The sequence below is a fragment of the Anopheles nili genome, chromosome 2, assembly GCF_943737925.1.
Source record: "Anopheles nili chromosome 2, idAnoNiliSN_F5_01, whole genome shotgun sequence".
Classification (NCBI taxonomy): Eukaryota; Metazoa; Arthropoda; class Insecta; order Diptera; family Culicidae; genus Anopheles; species Anopheles nili.
The window spans coordinates 42,753,372-42,778,186 of NC_071291.1; the positions used below are offsets into that span (position 1 = coordinate 42,753,372).

The window sequence follows — 24,815 nt, forward strand, 5'->3', positions numbered from 1 at the left end:
TTTCCACGCGTAAGATCTTGCAGTGTGCATGTTCATGTGTGTGTGTGTGTGTTGTGTGTATGTGTTGAGTGTAAGTTTGTTTTCGTTTAACCGTTTTTTTTCATCCCATGCCGCCCGCTGCGTGTGTATGAATGCGAAGTCTATTTACATTTTTTTTTGTTGTTGAATTCATTTACGCTAAGAGAGTATTTCTCCTTGTTTGTAGCCAAACTTAACTAGATAACATTTCGTAAACTTTTGCTTTTGCTTTCTCGTGCTGTGTTGTCTCGTTAGTGTGTTGGCCACAATGTGTTCACAGTGTTTGTCGTCTTCCGTTTTTCGTTTCTATTTCGTTCCCGTGTTTATCGTTATCCTTTTTTTTGTTTCTTTTTTTTTTTTTTGTTTATCTTTTTCGCACCGTTTCCTCTCTGTTGTCACTGTTTCCCCGCGTGTGTGTGTTTTTTTTTGTTTTTCATACGACTTTCCGTTCTTTTCGCCACCATCAAATCTGTCGCTGCCCGCCGTCAAAAGAACAGTGTTATGTGAGACAGAGTGGACCTTGTGAAGATGCTGCCATGTTTTGTTCTTCTTGTCTTGAGTGTTCGTGGTTTAGTTGAGTCGCGAAATAGGATAAGCCGGTGCAAATGAACGATCCGAGCAAAAATAAACGAATTTTCCGTTGGAGCTACGTTGCATTTTTCATTTCTTAGTTAGCAAGAGAGGCTACGCTGCTAATACTTAAGACTTTGCCGTGCCAAAGATGCCGGGCGATAGAGTTTGGAGTTTCGTCCTGTTTGGACACGATTTTATACACATGTAGAGATTTGTTTGCTATACTTTTAAGAGACAACAAGAGATGGTGTGAGTTGGGTTTGGTTAGTTTGATTTAGTTTACCGTTTCAGTCATAGGCTCGGCTGACGCGGCGTGTCCTTGCTGTGGGAGGATATCAATCGCTAGATAGTTAGGGAGACGGTGTTGCACTGTGTGAGTCAAGCACCATGCTGTGCTAGTGTTTGTGTATCGTTCCCAAGCCATTCGTTTCGTGCTAACATTACCCCCATCGATCATGCAGTGACGAATAGGAGGATCGATCTACGAGCGATCGGTGGTGCAGGCAGATGACATCGGCTTCTAGAGGGCCAACAGTAGGTGCCAACAGGCACATTGGAACTGTTCTGGGGTGAACTGTGCCGTGGAAGAAGAGTTCGTAGGAGAAGACTTACGAAGCGTGTTGTGCTGAGTGCGATCGACATTGAGCCCGAAAAGGGAAGATGGACTGTGATGTTGGGATATTTCTCTGCTTCAGGTCCCTAATAGTCAGGGTGTTGTCGAATGCGCCTTTTACATCCCTCACTCGTCGTCATGTCTGCGCGTAATATGGGAGAGAAACTCTCATCTTAACACTCGCATATGGCGCTATCCACCAATATCCACTGTTACTGGAGAAAGGAAGGAAGCAAAACATGTTCTCATGCGAAAACGTTTCACATTACAATTGCTTTCAGTTATCTTGCGTATTCCTTTTTTCTTCACTCTTAAACTACACTGCCAAAAGAGGGGCATTTAGTGCGTAGCATATTCAAAACCGCCCAAGAAGTGACGCCACCCACCCATCCGAAGAAGGAAGCATAACAAATCGCGTTGCATCGAAACGACGGTACGGCTCGCGTTTGGCAAGGGCAAGGGCTAATGCAAGCGCCTGGTTCTCCTCGTTTAACGAATGCACCTTAGCTCAATTTTCTTTCCTGCACATTCCTCCGTTCGTCACGCGCATTTTAGGGTCGTGTCCTTTTGCGAATGTTTCGTCAATTTCGTCATTCAAAACGCCAGCTATAACCACCATCGTACCTTGACCACTTTTCCCACTTTTCTTTGCGCTTTTCCTTCAATTGCTTCGGGTTCTTTCGCGTTCAACATTCAATTTTCTTCATTGTTTTCTTTTTTTAGTTGTGTTTCCTCCTCCTTCCGCCTTCTCCGCGTTTCTCCTCTTGTATGTATTGTATTATCACAATTGTTTATTATTGCTGATGAATCTATTCAATCAACGTCATTTGTTCAAACATAATAATGAGTGTATATACTTGAACGCGTGTCTTTTGTGTTCAGTGTCCTGTCGCTGTCTTTAAGCCCAGCTTATATTGGTATATGATAAAGTTTTGTTTTTTTTCTTGTTTTTATCGTTACTGGACTTCTATATATAGCCTTGGATTAATGCTTGTTGTTTTTGTTGATTTTTTTTTCCTTTTTTGGTTTTAATTAATCGAGCCATTCTGATCTGGTAGGACACCACAGTTATATTGCAATCATTAATTATCATCATTCACATAAAACGCACACACGACAATCGCGCGTAGCATAAGCTGTGTTGTTACATACTCGCTCATGGGCGGAATATGCCAATCGTTTTCGTCTTCCCGCCGCTGTGAGAAGCTAATCAATACACATTGCATCATTACTCTGCTCGTATTATTTGCTTGCTTTGCGATACAATTCACTTCGGTGTTTCGTTTTGCTAGTTTTGTTTTTTTCCTTCATTTTTCTCACACTTTTTTGTTTGCATTCCCTTTAAACGTGTCTTTCGTCTTTTGCTCACCCAAAACGCAACTCGGTTTACTTTTTTTTTTTCGTTTTTACTGCCTTTTTTGTGTGTTGCTTCCGCTCGCATGATATGATATAAACGCGCGTCCATGCACATTTACTCGCTCTGATGCTAAGTAAATATTGTATCATTAATAATGTATAATAAGTTTTGTATATTTATATTTATTATTAAAGTACCTTTGCTTTTAAGGTTAAGGTAATTTTATTTTCTTTTACTAGTCCGACTTTTGGTGGCTTGTTTCTGTACGTCTAACTGCTCTACTGCTGCACTGGGTTTGTTTGTAATGCTTCCGTTGTCATTGAGATTGATGCTATATCGAGATAAAACTCGGTTGCCAGATGAACCGGAAGTGCCACGAAAACAAAAACGAAACACCAACTAACAAATGACTTGCTTCGGCACTCCACCAGGAGCGAAAAAGGTACTACACCGTCGGTGCAATGTCGTCAACTGAAAGTATGACCCCGCGTTCTGTTCGTTTGATTTCGTCTATAAATCGATGGAATATTTTCCTTTAAAGGTATGGCTAACTTTTCCTTACTAATTACAACACTGTGTGCAACATTTACGGACAAGCGATGGCTTTCTACGTCGCAAAACGCCTAAAAAAGACAAATGCATTGCCGTAACAAGAGCAGCTACTGGCCGCTATGGGCAAACTTGAATAAAATGAACTGGAATTCAATTGCAATTGTTCTTGTTATTTGCTTCTTAGTCATAATGTTTTAGAATGACAGACTCAAAACAGAAAGCAACAAACTACTCATGAACAACGAAGTACCATACTGCTACGTAACGATGTTTGTTGTTTTTTTTTATTAGCTAGTATTACAAGCACTTGTTTGTGAGTTTGCAATCGCTCCAAAACGTAGCCATTTTTGCATTTTGTTTTACAAACCGAGAAACAATCCTCGTCATTGTTGATTGTTGGGTAGGTCGGTTTTCCTGCTCGAAAGGGGGCGCACATACATTTTGTTGCAGCAACATTCGCCAACACGCCAAGTTCAATGGTTTCGTTGGCAAACATATTCCCCAATTATCCACATTCTCTTCCTCTCTCACTCTCTCTCTCTCTCGCTCTCTTTCGGTGGGAAGAAAAGCTAACCATGGTAACAGTAGTCCAACGAACGAACGAACAAACGATGTGATACATGCACATGTGGTGCAGCAAAGTGCAACCTGGCAGGACACACTTTCGTAACCACTCGAATGAAAGCAGGCTCTACACTACTGGGGCGATTAAAATGCACCGGCGGTGCGCAGGAAGCTGGACGCTTCGAACATTTTGCTCCCAACATTGCTCTCCAAGCTGATGCCACCATTTAGCACGTTGGAAACCAACACAACGGGTTGCAAAACTATCGAACGAACAAGGGGAAAAGATTTTTATCCTATCCTACTGTGACTAAATCGGCTAGTTATTTATAATAATACTAAGAGAGATTGTAAGGAAACAAGCCGAGCTCGGACTTATCTAGTTCCGGTATCAAACAACGAGCGAAGAAAGCTATTCTTGCTTGTGCCAACTCGTCGCTTGATGATGCGCGTTGCATTTCGTTCGCAATTTTATATTTCACATTCAATATAAACGTTCTGAGTGAGAATGCAGGAAACAAATGCTTGAACAGGATACTTTGGTCCCGGTAGCCTAAAATTAAAGATAGTAATTGCAGACTGTGGTAATCCTCCACGCTCTCAATGCGATGCATCACGAGCCCGTTGTTGATGGAAATGGAATAAATTTTCACATACGGCTAGGTAAAGAAATCTCAACAAAATTTCGCACAACCTAATGAAACCTAAGAATATCGTTGCAACATGTCTCTTCACTCTTTTTAAAAGCGTGTCGTCTGTGTTATATGCTTTCGAGAGAGGAATTTAACATCCGTCTACTCGGCCGCATCGCTATTTCGCTTAAATGCTCAATTTTAATCGTTTCAACACTAGAGCGTCCTTACACACTAACCAGCAAGCGCGGGCTGCGATTGAAACATTCCTATTTTGATTTCCCTTCCCTCATTCCCCTCGACGCCACCATCCCATTTAAATGCGAAGCAGTCTAACGTACGGCTGAAAGTAATCTTTTCCTCCCTTCGGTCGACCGGTAGTATGCGTGTATATGCTTCCTTGTTTGGTTGTCATAAACTAAAGTTTAGGTGGATCTCGATCAACTCCCCGACCTTGCCACAACTCTTGCTTCCGGCCAGACGTGCCCTTCCGGGAATGCAAGATTGCAGATCAACACGCCGTTCCACTATCCCTCGCCATATTTTGCATCGCAGTTAATTGCATTTGTCAGCGGTCGAATGTAACATCTTATTTCAGCAGATCGTGAGCTCTTTCGTTAGCCGCTGCTATCCTGGTGGCGTTGGATTCTCCCTATGGAAGTTAACATCACACAGAATAAGATCACTCTTGCACGGTATGACAACAAGGGGGATATAAGTAGCAATAGTTATCGATCGGTGTGGAATAATTGGAATAAAGGTGAGATATTTGAAAAAAAAAAAATCAAATCGTTTAGTATTCGTTAAATCTTGCATTAATTTTACTATAACAGTACATGTGAGATAACCGGGGGAAAAGATAATGGACCGTGGAAAGAAATGTAAAAACAGGGCAACAAATTTAGCAGGCAATTGAAGAACAATCAATTCATCTTTTTCCATTATTTGCCATTGTATATTCCATTTGAATTCCTTGTGAAACCATTCAATGAAATATAGTAACATTTGAAATTACCTATACTGGTTATTGTTTTCTCTTCAATTTAATTAATGCCAAAAAATAAAACAGTGTGAATAGAATTTTAAGATAGAGAGTAAAAAAATGAATAACAATATATCGAATAATAGTACGATGATAAGAGAGTTTTAAAATAAAAGCAGTGATCAGATTATTTTTCTGTTTCATAAACATTGTTTTATTTTTAATTTGTCTTTGTGTGAGTAATATTTCTTTTCTGTTCTATTGATTCTGCAGCGTAATATAATATCACATCCTACACATATGTATATATATATAAGAACAACTTGGCGTAAAACAAATCGCAATTAATAAATATAATCGATTACACTCATAAATAGTAATATTAATAACAGCAGTATTAGAAACTAATAGTAAATATTTAAGAACATGTATAGAGTTTAAAAAATGTGACTACCAACTTACATTTTTTCGTTTTTGTTCGATTCGTTATCCAAAATGGAGAAGTAAAAATAATAACGATAGCCATACAAGTATATGTATATATATGTATAGATAGGTGTGTATTGTATATATATATATACTCGGTACCCTTTTTATTTGAGAAGCGAGTGCGCTTTTTCATTCGCCGCCTTTATCCTGTCCTCATTTGATGCGCCCTAGATTGTTGGAAGAGCATTAAGATAACGATCATGTCACATGCATAAACATAAACATAGGTATATTCATATATGTAGTATAGTATAGTAATTAAAGAGTAAGAGAGGTAAGAGCAATTGATTTTCAATCAGATTATTCGTAGAAACTGAGCGCGCAATTACAGGAAGGTGGAATAGAGGAACAAAACGATTAAACTAACGCAAGAAACGCTCAACGATGAATCAACGGAATAATGCGCGCAAAAGTTCCTCCAAAGCAGTGAAAATGTATGGAAATCGAGATGAAAACATAAAAGAAAAACAAAACACTAATCGAGACGAGGTTAAGATTTTTTTTCTCTTCTCATTACCCTGTTTCATGAACATTTGCTTTATCTTTATACAAAATAACAATTGCAAAAATTATGCAAACTAGAATTGGGCAAGCTGTAAAGTCAGTATAAGGTTGCGGAAAATGGAGAAACTTTTGAATGGTAAGCGGTATTGAAAGTTCAATCGAACTTGATGTTAGCCATGGAACGCATTTTAAGCAGTCGCGATGTTAATTCACATCGTCGACAAAACTGATATTATTTTGAGAGGATTAAAACGAATCCCTATTGTAAAATAGCCAGCACAAATTTTCACAGGTTTACAAATTTGCGATTTTGTACACGTAAGACGTAGAATCTTAATAACTCGTTGCTAAAAACAACCAGTTGCGGTAGCAAGAAGCATTCTACTTGTACATAATTACGTACGAAGCTTGGAACTGTCGAATAACAACGCGCCGAAGCATAATGACGATCGTATTCAACGACATCATTACAAAAAAAAACACAAAACAAAATACAGCCACGGGAAATATTAAAGCATGAGAGAAATGGTAAACAATCAACAAAAGGAAAACGGAGATTAAAAGAAAATATTATAAAAAAAGTTTTGATATACGTATACTAGTATCAGTTTTTTTTTCGTTTTAACAATGCTTTCAGGATTTAACTTCCGTCAGGGTTTCTCAGTAGCAGAGCATAAAACAATAGAATTGTCAACTTTGGCACATTTAAAATAGTGGGGCTCTACCTACCAAACGGATTATGGGCCATAACGATACTTACTCCCATCAGACACATTGTGCATTCGTCTTTCATTTTTGTAATATTTTGAGTAAAAAAATTCACAATACTCTACCGTTTTATTGCGAAGATGATTTACTGTCAGTTTAGTGTAGTGGTAAGAATCGCACATAGTAGAATTTGACATCTGGTAACTATTCTGAATGCGGTAAACATTTTTAAGCATTTAAAAAGCAGAGCAAATTGTAATGTAACAATTGCGCTAAAAACATTATGGGAATTTTCAAATATACTGTTAGTGTGCGTATGAGTTTTTTCTAATCAATACTTTAATTGATAAGTCAAGTAGTTTACTGGCATGAATAAAACACATGTCAAATTCTACAGGTGCCCAACACCACCAGCACAGCAGTATCATCGTTAGGCGAAGCCATTTCGTTGGCTACGACTTGTGGGCGCTATTCGCGCATATTTTACGTTCCCCGGGCGAGTCAGAGGAGACGTCGGAAGATAGCTAGTTGTATACGGAACATTTAAACATCGGCTTATCGCGTTTATATAAGGTTATACGAAAATAACAACACAATTAGCTAACGAACAAGGATAGCAAAGGATAGAGGCATTAGAGAGGCTGTAGAATATAAACCAGAGTATAGTACAAACTCATTACGGATTACGGAAGCGAGAAACCAAAATGCAAAACAACACAAACCAAACACTTTCCGCGCGACAATCTATGCACAGCTAGGATTGATTCTGTTCAGTGTAAAAGAACAAGTACTCCTAACGAGCCAACGGAGCAGTAGAAGTGACTGTAGAGTATTGAAAGATGTTGTTTTTCTATTTTATAACTGAATCCTAGGGATTTAATCTGTTCTAACGAATTAGATCTTTTATATTTTCTAATTTAATTATGTTACGGGTTGCTGTTGTGGGATGGATTCGCAATGCTAAACGAGCAGCAAAACGGTAAACGTGGACGTTTAAAAGATGGATCATATCCGAAACGGCAATAACCACCGCAATATGATTAAAATATTTCAATTGACTTGAACAACAATCAATACGTGACTTAAGAATTTTGGTAAAATTCAAATAAAACCCACATTATGAGATCAATGCGTGCTCGGTTTCGATATATCCTGAAGGATAACGATAACTCTAAGCTCGAAAGCAATAACAAACGTACACGCTTACTTTAATATTATATCGTTTAGCCCTACGCGTGTTTAACAAAACGAAAGATCACAAAATGGTTTTTGTATAAAGGAACAGGGAAAAAAAGAAAATTTGTATGATTGTTTCTGTGTTTCGATAATTCGAGTTTGTTTCTTATGCAACAAACATCAAACGGACATACTGGTATACATAGACCACAACAACGCGTTCCAACGACAGAACATAGATATTTCTCCTCTACCGTGGAGATTATAGTTTAAATAAATCCATGAACGTTAAACGGAAAATTACAAACATTACGATTAATAGATAACGGGATCTAATGTGAACAAAAGCAAAATACATTTTAGAAAGAAAAAAAAATGGAAATGGAAAAATTGTCCAAGGACTCCTCAAAGAAAATCAACGAAAATTTAAATGCGCAAGCAAAACTGCTGTAAGATTATGTTATGTTTTTATGTTTATGTTTTCTGATCGTTTGCACTTGTGCGGCAAGTAGTGCTACTGTTTGTCGATTCAATATCAACGTATGAAACACAAGTACACAAATCAAAAGAAGTAATGACGAAACCGAATGCATGTTTTAACGATGTAATAATCTGATCAAAAAACTAAGAAACACTATTTGGCTAGAGTAGATAATAGAGAAGGTATTTGGAGAGCTGAGTCGTCGTTTCTGTTTCGTTTCGTTTACACTTTCTCTCACACTCTCTCACTCTCACTCTCGCTCGTATAGTAGTAGCGAGGATGCAGTAGTTCGGGGCAGAACTGCAGCGAATTGCAACCAACCGGTAAGCCTTTGTATGCGACCGGCGGTAGCGTGTGGCGAGAGAAAGCCAACGAGCGAAGGGAAACGGGCCACTTACCTTGCGATTGATTCTGTCGATCTGTCTGTTCTGATTCTCGAGCTCAGAGCCCATATCGAGCGCCATGTTTCGAAGATTGCCAATCATAGTGTTCACCTGGCCCATGTTTTCCTCCATCTCGTCCTCTCGAGCATCGTTCGTGATTCTGTGTGACAGCGAATGCAAATAGAAGTTACCCATAGGGTGGGTGCTATGCTGGCAACAAAGCGTTGGAAACGTTACAAAAACGGGTCGCCTATACTGTACCTTCCAATATAGCCAGCCTGCGGGCCCAACCCGTTACGATCGTCCATTACTCGCTGAGGCTGATTGTTGACCACCTTGCCGTCATCATTGCCCTTCCAGGTACCATCGTCCTCTTTGAAGGATGCACTTCTGCGAATTTTAACCAGATGCACGAAGTGTATAAAACAAGTTAAAAGTCAGAGCAGAGTTTCGCTTTATTGTTGCTACTGAACACAACGAGTCTTACTTGTTGCATGGCAAGACACAGATACCGCAGCATTTTTCCATACCGCTCAGATTCTTCTCTGCCTCGCGCATGTCGGCATTGATCTGGTCCATGCCCTCCTCGATTCGATCCAGTTGTTCTGTTGTGTTTTAGATTCGATTTGTGTTTGGATTGTTTATAACAATTAGGCCGTGCACAACGCATCAACATAATTTGGCGATAACCACCAAAAGGACAGATACACAAAGTAAGAAAAGGAGAGAGAATGGAATAGAATGAGAGCCAATCGAATGTTGAAAAATCGGATAACTTTATGATGAACATTCGCAACAACGAATTAGTGATGGGTGATTTCTGGGTTACTGTAAACTATGGAAATTATCTGTGTATGACTGTGACAATGATGCTTGAAATTACGGGTTGGAATATCTCTTAATATTTATGTCAATGCGTGAAGGTGTGGGTATAATATTCTGATATTGTGCATTAGATAATCGGAAACGGCATACGATAATTGAAAATAAAAAAACAAAATTTAACAATGTCATAACATTGGAAAGGAGTTTGTTAAACATTATATATATATATATATATATATATATATATATATATATATATATATATATATATATTTATATTTATTTATATATATGTATATATATATATATATATATATATATATATATATATATATATATATATATATATATATATATATATAAATGTTCAAGTGAAAGCAGAATTAGAAAGATGTGTAGTGATATAGTAGTGAAAAGTAGTAATAGTAATAGTAAGAGTAGTAATAATAATAGTAGTAGTAGTTTAGGTGGAATAAACAGTACTATGTAGCAACAATATTCATTAGTAGTGAAAGGTAAACTGGAGTAACATTATTTGTTTGTCATGCAATGTTCTACCATCTTGGAAAACAAATAACAAAAAAGAAAACGTATGTAAAACCAAACAAAACGAGACCAAACTAAGACTGGAAATGATTAACAAACATTGAATCATTTGATATTTTGCATTTTTAAATGAAACAATAAACAGCGTATTTGATTAAGGCAATCCGAGGAAATGATCAACTCAACTGGAAGGATTGAACAGGAATGAGCAAATTCAAAATGATTGGAAAAGCTCAATCAACAAAAGAAAAACTACGGAATTTTTAATAACTATTGCATCACACCAATTTGACAAAAAAGAACCTTTAATCAGTAACCAAATGTATGCTCTGGGGCAAAATAAAGTTTGTTAATCAAAATGATATTAAGAAACTCAATCAATCCCTTGTTTACTTTTAACAATGTAAAACAAGATGAAACTATTATACAATGTAACAAACTGGAAAACAGATTTTTTGTAGCATATTCATCGAACGAAGAATATTCTTTGATCATCTTTGTTTAAACAAAACTAATGCAAACAAAACTAAAACAAACACAATCTTGTTTGTGTACAATATTTGACGAAGCTGTGGAGCTTCGCTCGTAATATAGTAAACGGAAAATAATCTTACAGAACAATACACTTGGTTGTACTTTCGCCGCCATCGTTATGATTTTTATATACCTTTTTGTTGTGTTGTTTAATTGATGCAGATGCAGAGTTTAGAGTGATTAGTGCTGTGCTCATTTGATTCGTTTGTTTGTTTCCGATTGGTAAGTACTTGTAAGTAGTATGTTTAGTGGGTGAATCATCGTTAGTATTGCTTGGTTCGTTGGTTTTTTTGGGTGGTTTCTTAGGTGATTTGTGATATTTTCTCAATTGACTCATTTTTTTTTTGGAAGATTGATATCCTTGTTTGTTACGAGATCCAAGATTCCCTTGTGCCCGTTAAGTCAATTCATCAAAATGCTAAACCAGTGTTATTATTTTGAAAGTGGCATTTGGAGATGCAAAATGTTAAATATTGTTTGTAAAATAGCTATGTATTTAAAGTTAGTTGTATTCAATGCCATTTTCCATTCTTCCAACAGTGAATGCAAGCAGAGGTTAGTTAATTAATAGTTTTGTTTTCTTGTTTCTGCTGCTTCCTAGTAACACAATTATCATATTTTGGTTTCACACAAATAATACTGTTTGGTTATATCCAGCAGTGTGTTGATTTTATATCTTTTTATTGTTATTGAACGAACTTGCTAACTCAACGGTGAATAAGCTTACCTCCTTGTTCATCCAGCATTACGATGGTTCGCATTCCCACCTCAGTGCTCTAGATCAGAAAATATCACAAATATCAACTTAGCATCGTCTCACGGTCTATTATAGCCTGTTGCTAATACAATTTGAACGATGTATAAGATCTCCCACATAAATCTTATACCTCAGTCACGATACATTCTTGTTAGTAGTTTTTTTTTATTCCGCTCCGATTTACCATCGTCCGGTCAACGTAAACTATTGTGGAATTGATCTTTTAATACTGGCCCCAGTCATGTCAATCAGAGTGCCTTTCAGTATCATTATCAAGATTACAAAATTGCAAATTACGAAACGATACTTTTTGTTTTGCTTTTTTAAACAAAATACTAGCTCTGGCGCGAATTTCAACTAGATAAAACGTATACCATACAACCTTCCAGTTCCCATTGTTCTTTTGAGCATTGAGCACGACACCATAATTTACACTTTACCACACTCTCTATTAGTCAAAATTTGGTTCGATTTAAGTTACACAACACAGCACAAAAACATTCACGATAGCGAATAATTAAATTATATTTCATAAGACCGTTACCGGTTCGCCAGGGCGTTCGAAATCAAACAAAAATATGTATTGCAATATTGTACACATAATGCAAAGCAAACCCTACGCACGGAAAAGCAGCAGACGAAATCATACAATAACACTCGATTAACCATAATTCAAACTGAAAAACACAAACCTAAAAATGGAACGGCGAACACAATCGGTTTCTTTTACAGAAAAAAATAACTGATCTGAACGAATGAAACTGCATGGATGGTTTAGAAGCTCGGAAAACGATGGGAAGCGTGACAATTATAGAAGGAAAGAGCGTGAAGAGCTTTTTTGAAAGCAATAGAGAAGAACAACAAGTCGATGCGGAAAAGGTAGTGATAGAGGTAGGTAAAGATATAGAAGAAAAGCTACTATAAGCATTTAGGTGGTGCGTCTTATGCATCTGTGTTGAGTGTAGGGAGCACTAGTACCGGATGAGCAAAAATTAATAGAAACGAGAAACGGTGGATTATGAGCAATGTAATGGCATATATGTGCTATTCGATAATGCTGCGATTTCAGTAGCATGATAGGAAATTGATTTTTATTTTACACAACTTGTTTTCTCTTAATAATGTGTCAATGCATTGCCATTTTGGTTTTAGTTTTCACAAGCATCTGAGCAAATGGGTACCTACTTTCAAATAAATGTTTGGGTTTGTATTCCTATATCACAATGAAACATTTAAACTCATAAGCCATATTGAGGAACGATAACCGTGGTGATTGGATGATCGAAATAAAATCAAGAGGTGTGGTGAATTTCAAACTATTTATGATGAGTTTTGTGTATTAAAATTGCACATATGTAGTATTTATTCATGTTTTTTGTTGCATTCCATAAGATTACAGTACAGTAGATTAGGTAGAACATGTGTCCAATGAAATGATGACTCACCTCCCTGATCGTCAAGGGCCACCAGGGTTCGAATCCCGGCTTCCTTGCTCTATTTTTGTATGGCGGCATTTGGAATAATCAGTAATAAGTGTAATTTGTTAATTGTTCTGCGTATACTGTAGTGCTGGCGTAGCGTTTAGTTTGGCTGGGTGGGTTTTGCTTGTTAGGTTGGATTTGAAAAAATAAATAAATAAAATAGATCATTGCGCAGCAGCGATTTATCAATGGTGTTTGAATTTTCTCTCTTGGCATTAATTTTAAATGTACTTCGTTTTGGATCTGTTTGCAATATTTTTCGGGTACATATACATCTACAATAAACAGACTAGTACTGATGGCTCCCTAGTTCATGTGGCAGTTGTTAGTACCTACTAGCGAGCGTTTCTCCTGAGGAAGAACTTGATAATGTTTCCTGCTTGGGGAATAGTTCGAAGTTGGTGTAGAACAATTTAGCAATAGCTGTTGGCGTCCTTGTAGCATAAGGCTATTTTGTACAAAGTAAATATAAAGTAAACGTTGAACAGAAATCACAACACATTGGACATAAAATGAAGCCAAACAATCAACAATTGATCGTCTTATATGTAACACAAAAGATTTTAAATTTTAAGAATATCATCGGTATATTTTCATCAGCGCAGTTGAACTTAATTTAAGAATATTATCGTATAGATATTCAACTCTTTAACGGCAACAATAAACTAAGAGATGAATGGATTTTTTTTAACAATTTTTCATTAACGAGCTATACAACGCAAAACAAATCTGCTAATCAAGTTGAAAAAAAAATACAATGAACAGACTTATGAAGTGAATATTACGAAATCGAAAAAAATTCGATATAACATCTTGGAAAAACTGCTCCATTTGAGTGTTTGTTATCGTGTTATTGTTTTAGACATTTAATAGCAGTACATTTTACCGTAAACACACTGCATACAAATGAATTTTAATCTAACCGAAAATAAAACATACACCCGATTAAACAACTAACAAATGTTCCACTATTTCACATCAGATCATGAACGTAAGTAATTTTTTTTTTATAGAAAAAAAAGACAAATTCACTCAAAAATGATAAAAAATACATGGAATTTGACACAGAAGCGAAACTTATGTATTGTAAATGAAGCAAATACAGTAAAACGAATCATATAATTTGTTTTGATATTTCTTTTTTCATTCCTTCACGATCATTAACAGGTGCACATGAAAATCCTGTATAAGTTTTCAATTACCATTGCTTACTAATGTGATATAAACACATTTTAACTCAAATTTATTCTAGCAATAATGTCAACTAAATCAGATATACATACTCAATACATATCGACACCAAACATGTAGATGCAGCATACGTTGAGCAAACACAAATAATAAATATAGCACGGCGGTAAAAGGGTAGAAAATAACCGTTTTTGCAAAAAAAATAAAAGAGTTATGTTGAATTGATGTTTAAAGTGTTGTGATTCAATTCGAATTTGAAATGATACATTTTTTCTGTTTTTTCCTTCTAACAGATCTATCGAACATGTTTGTTTATACAACGGAACATTGGAAGTAGTAGACAGAATCAGTGAATAATCATGCATCACAGTTGTTTCTTTGTAAAATACTAGCGGTATAGTAGTAGTTCAGCAGTAGTAATAGGAAGAGGCATTTAGATAGTAGTAAACCTAGTTAGAAAAGAAAAGGTTCAATCCTTTTTCTTTGATTTGAATTATATCCAACAACACTAATCATCTGGACTAGGGATATTTAAGATTCTTTTGGGTGAGACAATGGAATATTTGAAGTAAGTCATAGACATGCAACATAGATCGTGACATACAAACACACGCAGCCTCAACAGAAAATAGGTAAATTAATCACAATAACACACAAAAATTAGTAACGTTGAACATAAAAATATATGAAAGGAAAAAAAATCTGCTCAATGTTTTATCTACACCATAATTGGCGAGGAAACTGGAGGAATCAAACATTGCTTCAGGTTTCAGTAACATTTATTACTAACTTTAATTCCCTATCATCTAGACAGGAAGCTGATGCAATTTTACACGATTATACTTAATTTTTTTTACAGTTAGTGCCTGATGCAGCAAGCCATAAACGACTAAACTTTTGTTATAGTCAAATACAATTTCCTATTTAATATGATTAAAAACCATCGTCATTTCTTACGAAAAAAATCGTAATACAAAAAAAATACATGTTAGAAATTTCAACATCAAACATGATACGGTTCAAAACGAAAATACGACATTCATTTTTACAAAAAGAACCTTTTTCATTTGTGTAACGTATATTGCAAATAAAAATAGAAACAATAATGATAAAACACACGTTATCAATCAAAACAAGACAATACTGTATGCAGGCTTGGATAAAGGACGATTAAAATTGACATGACTTTATTGGGATTCAAAATTTTCGACGACAGAGCCAATAAATCGGCTGCCCGATTGAATAATCGTAAACAAAACATAGAATTAACGAACTAAGAAACACTAGAACTAGCTTGGATATATAGTTGAACGAAACGATTAAGTAACAACTTTACCGGGCCAGTAGTTGGCATTTTTCTAAAATTCTGGGGCTAGTTTAGAAAACCACCGAAGGGGCACACGCCAGTTCTATGAAACGTATACTAATTCATATTTTGTAGGCACCTCAATCAGCGTAAAGAAGAAGCATAATTCCTCTAGCAAAATATTTTGCTTCCGTCATATTCTAAGTCGCTGCCACTATTCTCAAAATTGAAACGTACATCGCGATAATAGGAAACAAAAGAGGAAACAAGGGATGTTCTTACCTCCTCGCATAATGCCAGCATACGCCGGGTGCTATCCAAGGACTACATGCCGCACGGTACATGAAAGAACACAAATAGTACGGAAGAAACATTTTGAAAATCTATCCGACTATCGGATCTCGAACAACAAGTAGCAAATAAAAAACACAATTGATGTGCATAGTCATTTCATACCTCATCGACCACTTGCTGCTGTTTCATTTGGAGCTCTTGAAGCTCGGTTTTTGGTACGCCTGCACCATTTTCGGGGGGTGCTGCAGCCGGCATTCTGAAATTTAATAAATCAAGAAAATATAAGATTGATTAATTGGGGGAGAATATTTTAAACAAATCTTCAACATTGATAATGGAATTGGTAAATCAGAAGGTAAAGCATATTATTGCTATGAGCAATTTGATTTCTCTACAAAATAATGCTTTATCAATTATTTATTTATGGCATGTAATGTACTATATTATTAATACATGGATTATACATAACAATGAGCAACAATTGAAGCAAAAAAATCACGCAAGGCAGTGCATGACTTCAATCGCTGAAATAAAATAATTTCAAGAGATGTTCAGGCAAGGAAAATCTGCCCTTGTTGCAAACAAAGACTATGCAACGTCACATTTCAGCACAAAACGTGATAAAAAATATATGTTTCTTGTTTCTCCCGCAAAGTTAGATCTCGCATCTAAATATTATTTTAATCTAAAAGATTTCAGACAAAAATTCAAATATGAGACAAATCGGATTGCTTTGTTGCTTCGATATTATGCCTACGAAAGTTGAGCATCATTCGCACATCTTTGGAGCCCACGGGTGGTGGCTCGTAAGGTGCGTATTTCCCAAAAAATCGATACCATAAGGCTGATATGGTGAAAAACAACAACCGGGAAGGGCCGATTTGAGTATGCGCCAAGCATCATTTTTATCTTTGGTATGTGTGGTGTTACTTCGGTCTCGTTCTCGCGTCTGCCCGCTAAACTGTGTCTCATCCTAAAACGCGATGACTGCGGCTTTCTCATCCTGTCGCAAGGATGTGAGTGGACTCAATATGAAAAAGGACACAAATTAACACCAAGAACCACTTCGATTCTGCCATCAAATTCCACTCAATTGTAGGTGGCTGTTGAGGATACAGCTCTTTTTTTCGTTTACTGATCAAATAGCAATCTGAACATGACGAAACCGTGGACCATATTATGTTCAAACGGGCAGTTTTTCTTCCGTAGACTTGACCCTGAAATGATGTCTCGGCATGCGTATGTATGCGTTGTGCGCGGCCACCCGCATAAGGACATGTGTATGCCAAAACAGTGCAATTTCACCAGCGTCGAAGCGCTGCGCTCCATGCGTGCGCCCAGAAAGGGCGTAGCACAACATAGTATGTCATGGTGGGGCTGTCCTTTGGGCTGTAACGGGCGCACCTTCACAGCAGCCGTTCGTTGGGGAATTCCAATAGAGCCTTTACGAAGAAATGACTTCACCGGAGACGTGTTAATTGCACCGCTTGAGAGCATGCCACTGAGTCACACAAATGATCACTCGCATGATCACAATCCTACGTCATTACCCTCGGGAGACGGCACAAAATCATCGCCACGATATGCTCCTAGCATCGATTTTTCTATGCACGATCACTGCGTCGCACCCGAACGACGAACTAAATCACATAGAATAGCACCCGATAACCCCAATTACCTGATTTAGTATATGGGACGTTGAGGACAGTGAAAGCGTTGAAGAATTAACGAGTTGCTTCAAGAAGCGACCAAGAGACTTTTTGGAGAAAAGTTTGACGCAGAGACACAATACGCACGAATTTTCCACTGACTTCTTTTCTTTTTTCTGATTGCACCATTGACAGTGCCTATCCCAACTTAATCTTCGAACGCTTTTGTCAAACAGACGTCACAAGAGAATCTTCGAAAATAGGCAATCGTCTAAAAGGAACCTTTGTTTAACGTAATGTGTGACGTTGTCTAGACGTGTTTGAGATATTCACTAGTTTGACCACAAGGTTTTTTTTTATATTTTATTCGATAATTTTTCTTTTTATATACCTTTTTGACTATTTCTAGCAAAGTCATACAACTATCAAATACACAGTATTCAAACAGCTTATTTGACGACTCTTTTTTCGAAAGGGCTTTGGGATGTGACAGCTGGAGGATGTTTTGTTGTAAATGCTGTTATTATTATTAGTTTATCGGCACCTTTCGGAAAATTGTGCTGTGGCGAAAGCATGAGCGAAAACGACGGCATACATATAGAATATACAGACGAACATGAGCTGATTCGCGAATTTAGACGATTTATGAGTGATCCAGAAACGAGGGAAAAAGCTGCCAACTATCTGTACGAGTCGCTGGTAGAGGAAACGATCCTTGGAGTCGCATACGAAGTGCATCATGCGTACAAAACGGGGTCCGGCGTAGCAGTGGAAGGCGAACCAGAGGACAGCAAACCATACACAATCGTCGATCTTCCGGACATGGATGTGTTCGGTTCTTCCAACACAAAAAAAGCTATAGACTGCCACTGTCCAAACTGCAATCGCATCGTTGCTGCATCAAGATTTGCTCCTCACCTAGAGAAATGCATGGGTACGGCAGTGGGATGCATATATCTATATCGACAGAACCTTGGCAGCTTAATAACTATTTTGACTATATTCTAGGAATGGGAAGAAATTCGTCACGTATAGCTAGCAGACGTATAGCAAACACACGCGATGTAGGTACCGGAAATTATTTCGGTGGTGACGAGGACGATGAGGATGATGCGGATTGGTCCGGGGAGAAGAGAAAAAAGAAAATCTCCCAAGTCCGTACTAATGGGAGTAAAAAGAATGGAAAAACCTCATGAAAGTAGGTGCACGTACGGGGTTGATAATGAAAGTTCCTGAACAGAAAATGCTCGCCGGATTGATCCTCGAGCGACGAGAAAAAGTTGATATTAACTGAATGAATGGCTTCGGCTTTGCAACCCCTACGAATGGAGTGATTGTAGCATAGATTCTTGACTAAACTACGGAAATTAAACGTACCGGTGACGATACCGACTTTTACCATCAAACTAAAATAATAGGAATTTTTGCACCAATACTATGGTTAATATGCATTTTGCCAAATAGATTTATGCATGGAACAAGCCGTATTACTAAGATGGTATTCAAAACATGTATCCTATGAACGGCTGGGGCAAACGAATTGACCGTACCAACGAAAGTTGTTGTAAATTTATACTCATAGCTAGGCTAGATGAAAAAAAATAGATGTACCATAATAAACTCATAACATTTATGTTTTTTATATTTATATTGTTTCAGGAAAGGTTTAATAAATAGGTTCACTTTAGTAAATAATTCGTCATGGAAAGATCGTTAATTCAAATGATCTAGTTATGCTTTATGCGCGCCGCAGACATTTTTTAAATCTTGCGACCTATTTATGTAGAGAAAAATAGTAATGAGCGAATCGTCAATGCCGCAAACAGATACGCTCTACAGTAAATTAATATCTGGAATTTATAAGCGTGTTTATTTTAAACGATCTTCTTCCCGGCTGGGCCCATGATCGTCACCCAGCATGATTTGTTTACTTTTTGTTCTACTCTATTTTATCTCATTCATTCTCAAATCGAGCGTATAAATAAATGCTCAAATGCTTGCGTTCTCTCTCTCCAAAACGACATTCTCTCACAGCCACGAACGCGTGTGGGTGATTCGCGCAATTAGTTGAGCGTGTTTGTTTCGCGTGCTCCAGCATTTTTGAAGCAATTCGAAGTTTGATCTAATCACCTACGGCAGAGAGGATCGTTACTATGGCTTCAGAGTCACGGTGGACATAGTCGTAGCTGCCGAAAATAAAAATATGTGACATCTCTATGTTGAGAGAAAAAGGGAACGAGTCCATAAAACCAGTTTAGTTTTACCATCGCTAGTGTCCGGCTTCGTGTTGCAACATGATTCATTCGAACGTGCTTGTACGATGTTGTGTTATGATGAGATCATAACTTAGTCTCCACAAGCATATGCAGCGCAATGAGGTAATGCGTTATTTCTAAGTCACCCTGCATTTTTACGGCTGAAGTCCGCTCGGCTCAAGGACGGGTGTAATTCATTCAATGTGCGCAACTGTGTATGCTGTTGTTGTGTTGTAGCAAGCTGTGCTGAATAAATACGAAATAAAATCGTAGTACCTGCTTGAAGTTTGGTTTCCATCCAATCATATTAGCCAGGGTGGTTTGTTTAGCATACGCTAGGAAATAATGACCATCTTGTGCTCACATCATCGTATCGTGGAAAAGGAACCATCCCACGTTAATCCTCGCTGGAAATGTAAGCACAATCTAAGCCCATGGTAATCAGGCTGACAGATTCATTTCTTTGGTGAGAAAAATGCAAATGTTATCTTCTTTTTCCATTTAGCATGCACCGTATTCTCGTTGCTGCTGATAGTGTCCACGTGCTTTGTGGTAAGCTTCAGCCTTCATGGGCTAATTACGGAATACAGGAACCATTGCTTGCTCGAAGCGCACTTAGAATTTAAACCCCGAGCAGCTGGAAACCAATCTCAGCAGAATACAATCTCTGCGGATACCAACCAAACGATTCAGTGTAATTATAAAAAATAGTCTTTCATTCAAATTGAATAATATTTTGCTCCTTGATTATTACAGATCGTATTGACGAGTATTGGAGCAACTGGAGTAGCGGTACTTATTGTGAGATACTAGAAAATGTGCCATTATTTCAAGGCATAAGCTGCACTATATGGCTAGCTATTTTCCTAATCCATGGACCTGGAGGGTATGTAAGCGTGCATTTGTAACTCAAACTGAAGGGAACCCTTAAAAATGAATGCATTAGCGCCTTATTTTATGTTTTCCCTTTCATTTCATTTTTCCTATAGAATTCTTCCTCAACCGTGGCGTATAGTGTTTCCATCGTTAATTTTTTTCCTTGGCTGTTTGATAACTTCTCTTGCAACGGCAATTTTCATCACCCAAGGGTTGAAGCACGTGTGTGCCGAGTTTCAGAAAGTAGACTCAGTAAAAGGACTAGATTGTGCTCGTCTTATACTTTATTTTGCGTTGGCTAAGGAGAACTCAACGCTCGTACAGGTGGATAAAAACTATTTTTTGACTTTAATATTTCCTTGGATATGGTTTGGAGCTACAGTTTTGGGCTTTGGAATTATATTGCTTAGAATCATACTTATGCCTGATTTTGAGCTGTACAGAGTGGATATATCATTGCATAGCAAACAAAAATATAAAGGTTTGTATTCTAAAGTATAAAGGTTTGTATACGAGCATGATATTCAATCAGATATATATAATCTATTTCTTCTCTCGCAATTTGCAGATCTTTCTGCCGAAATTCTACAGGAACGTAAGAACTCGGTAGACTCTCAATTGTGATGTCCGAGTGATGTTTGCCAGAAACAGCAGTCAAGGTGGCCAGGTTTTACTGACCTAATATTATGCGAGATCATTTTAAAATTATCCGTTTGTTCCGTTCCTATCTCGTGAGAAATAAAATAATAAACGCTTATAGATGGGTTTCACTGCGCGCACTTCTCCTTTATGCAAACTTGTTAAACAGATATTTGTTAGGTGAACCATGTGTAATGGTTATCAATGTTTCAATATGGTACTGTAATTTTTGGTTTAAATTTAAATTCGTCACTAAAACGTATTAGAACCGTTGGCTATGCAATACACTCTGTCAATGGATTGTTTATGTTTTCGCTATAGCTGTCAAACGAAGCGATCAGTAGAACAGCTGCTCAATTATTGTTTTGTTGATACACTTCGCCTCGCCACCGAAATATTAATTGGATAACTAACGGAAACAATGAACGAAGGTAATTATCGTGAAGTACTCATACTTCAGGGGCGTGTAGATTTTATGTTATTTTTCATTGAGCACTATCGGCATCTGGTGGGTGTGTGGGCTAGGGAATTATTATCGACATTAAAACCCTCACAGCACGTACGAGTGATTGTTTGGTTTATCTTGAACAAGTTGATAAGTGCAGGAAAAAGTTGGTCACATCCGCTGATAATTCTTTACCCACTCAAATGTTTGACTAAACATTGGAATGGAACAGTCAAACGTTAGTGCGCTGTTGGCTAGTAGTTTGGATGTACCGAGCAACCACCTACAGAAAAGTGTATTCTCCTCACCAGCGGAAGGGTTTCCGAGTACTAATCTGCTTTGGTAAATTTTACGTCACTACCTCACTACTACACAGCTGAGAAGAGCGCTTTCCACGGGTTTCTTGGGATAAAGCGGTAAACTGCAAGACGAGCGGCAAAAGTGAAAGTGCGACATACAACGATCCGGTTATGCCCTGTAGTGGTGTCGAACGCAGCTGTTTAATACCACTTTGTGATCGTGCGATCGTGCGATCGATCGTGTCAAAGCGGACACGCGTTCAGTCCTTATTGGTTTTAGAAAGAATAGGATATCTATTTCGTAATAGTACCTTATACAAGTTTACGACAAACATATCTTAAAGTATTCGGCGTTGAACAATCATTCGGTAGTGCGGGTTTTCGAAAGGTTCACTCATTGGTGTCATACAAAGTCACATTGTGTGGAAGAGTGCACGTTGCTGTTCTACGTTAATGTGTTAAAAATACGTGAATTTTCGAATCGAAGTACGTGCGATCGTGCATAGGTAGCACTTGTGAAGTCTGATGTTGTTTGTAATTAATATACTCCCAAATGTTGTTCACCACAGCTCTTCATCACAATGACGTACAATTTAGATGAAGTAAAGAAGCGATCAGTTGTCACGAATCCCGCACCCAATTTCAACAGCGACCTGCCACCTGCGCGTAAACATGAATCCCTGCCAGATTCCGCAAAATCCCCCACCGATAGTTCACGCACGCATCCAACGGCATACGTAATCTTCGCTTCACTGCTGCTGGATCTGCTGGCGTTTACGATGATTCTTCCCTTGCTTCCGTCGCTGCTGGAATACTACCGGAAGAACGACAACCAGTTGTACGGATACCTGGCCGAGAGCATCAAGCAGTTCCAGGCCTGGATTGGTGCTCCGGAACGCTTCACTAGCGTGCTGTTCGGTGGAGCATTGGGATCCATGTTTAGCTTTCTGCAGTTTCTCAGCAGCCCCATTGTCGGAGCACTGTCGGATTATTATGGCCGAAAGCCGCTGATGCTGCTGTGCGCGGTAGGTGAAAGGTGAAAGCGATCTGATTCGCAAATACCCTCGGGCAGAGTAATGAACGTTTGCTTCCGTTTCATTTCAGACGGGCATCGCGGCCTCGTACGGGCTGTGGGCGTACTCGGAATCGTTTCTTCTGTTCGTGATCGCACGCTTTGTCGGTGGCATCAGCAAGGGTAACGTGTCGCTCTGTATGGCCGTGATAACGGACGTTTCGAACCAACAGAACCGCGGCAAGGCGATGGCCCTGGTAGGGATTGCATTTTCCCTCGGTTTCATCACTGGGCCCATGATCGGTGCTATGTTTTCCCGATTTTCGGACAAAACCGGTGTGCTGTGGTTTTTCGCACCTGCCATGTTTGCGATGATGCTTGCCGTGGCCGACATCCTGTTTCTGGTACTGTGCCTCAAAGAATCCCTGCCGAAAGAAAAGCGATCGACCAGAATCATCAACTCGCTCTCGCACGCCGTCGATCACATCAGTATTACAGCGTTGTTTCGCTTTTCCGCGGTGCAAAACCTGCCTGCGAAGGACGTACGATCGCTGCGAAGCCTAGGCGTCACGTACTTTTTGTATCTGTTTCTTTACTCTGGTCTAGAGTTCACGGTAACTTTTCTTATGTACCACAAATTCGGGTACACATCCATTGATCAGGCGAAAATGTTCCTTACCACAGGTGTGTATTGGCTGTTGGAATTGCATTTGCAAACAGTATAAATAAACATACTTTGTATTCCTATCCGATCCCTTTCTAGGTGTGCTGATGGCGCTACTGCAGGGTTCTGTAGTTCGCAGGTTGCCGGACCGACTGGTCAAGAAATCCGCAGTGTTCGGACTATATTTAATCATTCCAGCTTTCATCATCGTCGGTCTGGCGGAATCTACACCCATCCTATACTTGGGAATGATATTGTTTGCAATCTGTAAGCATTAACCTTCGGAATTTTCATTTGTTATAGTTTTTTTAACGAATTTGCATCTTTTGCACTTTTAGCAACCGCATTCGTGGTAACGTGCATGACAACGATCACATCGAAATACGGAGATTTTCGCCAGAAGGGCACCGTGTTGGGTGTGTTTCGTTCACTGGGCGCGCTGGCTCGAGCCGTTGGACCGATCGTTGCCTCCGTGGCGTTCTGGAGCGTCGGATCGCGATTCACTTACGTTGCCGGTGGGGTGCTCCTGCTGTGGCCCGCATTGATGCTGCAGTACTTAAGGCTGTAAAGCTTCGCATTCCACAAACGTGTGCTGTTTTTTTCGTATTATGTTTTGTGTATGTTTTGCTACATTGTTGTATTACACGTGTATTTATACACCTTTTCGTATAGCTAGTTTTTTACAGTATTCTGTAAGATTACTTACCACCGTCCTATTCATGATTCAGGTGAGCGTTCGAATCTCGGTCTATACCCGAAAAGTGTTGTTTTGAAGAGTGATGAAATCGAAACGGAGTATTATATCAAATCATGTCCCAGCAATCAGGCTACAAAAGCCGCTGTTTTGTAACAAGTTGTAAAGAAATGTAATAAAAGAAACGAAACCTATTCAAATTACTTCTTTCCGAATCTTTGCGTAAGATTGCTTGTTAAGCAAATTAAAACCAGCCAAATACGTCTTATAACGATCTGTTATTTATTCCTAAAATAATTATTAATTCGAAAACAAA

The 24,815-nt window shown here is 38.3% G+C and overlaps 4 protein-coding genes across 4 annotated transcripts; 3 read left to right on the forward strand and 1 right to left on the reverse strand.

Moving 5' to 3' along the window:
- Positions 1 to 298: 298 nt before the first annotated feature.
- On the reverse strand, positions 299 to 17,781 carry LOC128732095 (synaptosomal-associated protein 25). Its single transcript, XM_053825258.1, has 8 exons — positions 17,645 to 17,781; positions 16,129 to 16,222; positions 15,955 to 15,996; positions 11,665 to 11,713; positions 9,520 to 9,637; positions 9,294 to 9,422; positions 9,048 to 9,192; positions 299 to 4,961 (listed from the first exon to the last, which is right to left on the reverse strand). The coding sequence occupies exons 2-8, from the start codon at positions 16,219 to 16,221 to the stop codon at positions 4,899 to 4,901; spliced, it is 639 nt and encodes a 212-aa protein (XP_053681233.1). The 5' UTR covers position 16,222; positions 17,645 to 17,781; the 3' UTR covers positions 299 to 4,898.
- Positions 17,782 to 18,188: 407 nt separating this feature from the next.
- LOC128719991 (SAGA-associated factor 11 homolog) lies at positions 18,189 to 19,210 on the forward strand. The gene is made up of 2 exons (XM_053813637.1): positions 18,189 to 18,549; positions 18,624 to 19,210. Exons 1-2 carry the CDS (start codon positions 18,189 to 18,191, stop codon positions 18,809 to 18,811), a joined length of 549 nt encoding a protein of 182 aa, XP_053669612.1. The 3' UTR covers positions 18,812 to 19,210.
- Positions 19,211 to 19,738: 528 nt separating this feature from the next.
- On the forward strand, positions 19,739 to 21,497 carry LOC128720291 (uncharacterized). Its single transcript, XM_053813953.1, has 6 exons — positions 19,739 to 19,993; positions 20,108 to 20,285; positions 20,376 to 20,564; positions 20,627 to 20,756; positions 20,860 to 21,227; positions 21,315 to 21,497. Exons 2-6 carry the CDS (start codon positions 20,216 to 20,218, stop codon positions 21,368 to 21,370), a joined length of 813 nt encoding a protein of 270 aa, XP_053669928.1. The 5' UTR covers positions 19,739 to 19,993; positions 20,108 to 20,215; the 3' UTR covers positions 21,371 to 21,497.
- Positions 21,498 to 22,710: 1,213 nt separating this feature from the next.
- On the forward strand, positions 22,711 to 24,616 carry LOC128732305 (major facilitator superfamily domain-containing protein 10). The gene is made up of 4 exons (XM_053825490.1): positions 22,711 to 23,154; positions 23,234 to 23,825; positions 23,905 to 24,072; positions 24,144 to 24,616. Exons 1-4 carry the CDS (start codon positions 22,711 to 22,713, stop codon positions 24,371 to 24,373), a joined length of 1,434 nt encoding a protein of 477 aa, XP_053681465.1. The 3' UTR covers positions 24,374 to 24,616.
- Positions 24,617 to 24,815: the final 199 nt, after the last annotated feature.

Excerpts from the sequence above, each read along its gene's own strand:
- LOC128732095 (XM_053825258.1), bottom strand. The coding sequence starts at position 16,221 with ATGCCGGCTGCAGCACCCCCCGAAAATGGTGCAGGCGTACCAAAAACC. Across the intron at positions 15,997-16,128 it reads AGCAGCAAGTGGTCGATGAG|TCCTTGGATAGCACCCGGCG; the intron begins GTATGAAATGAC and ends TGCGGCATGTAG. Across the intron at positions 9,423-9,519 it reads TGTGTCTTGCCATGCAACAA|AAGTGCATCCTTCAAAGAGG; the intron begins GTAAGACTCGTT and ends TAAAATTCGCAG.
- LOC128719991 (XM_053813637.1), top strand. The coding sequence starts at position 18,189 with ATGAGCGAAAACGACGGCATACATATAGAATATACAGACGAACATGAG. Across the intron at positions 18,550-18,623 it reads TCACCTAGAGAAATGCATGG|GAATGGGAAGAAATTCGTCA; the intron begins GTACGGCAGTGG and ends ACTATATTCTAG.
- LOC128720291 (XM_053813953.1), top strand. The coding sequence starts at position 20,216 with ATGACCATCTTGTGCTCACATCATCGTATCGTGGAAAAGGAACCATCC. Across the intron at positions 20,286-20,375 it reads CGTTAATCCTCGCTGGAAAT|CATGCACCGTATTCTCGTTG; the intron begins GTAAGCACAATC and ends TTTTCCATTTAG. Across the intron at positions 20,565-20,626 it reads TACCAACCAAACGATTCAGT|ATCGTATTGACGAGTATTGG; the intron begins GTAATTATAAAA and ends TGATTATTACAG.
- LOC128732305 (XM_053825490.1), top strand. The coding sequence starts at position 22,711 with ATGACGTACAATTTAGATGAAGTAAAGAAGCGATCAGTTGTCACGAAT. Across the intron at positions 23,826-23,904 it reads GAAAATGTTCCTTACCACAG|GTGTGCTGATGGCGCTACTG; the intron begins GTGTGTATTGGC and ends ATCCCTTTCTAG. Across the intron at positions 24,073-24,143 it reads AATGATATTGTTTGCAATCT|CAACCGCATTCGTGGTAACG; the intron begins GTAAGCATTAAC and ends TTGCACTTTTAG.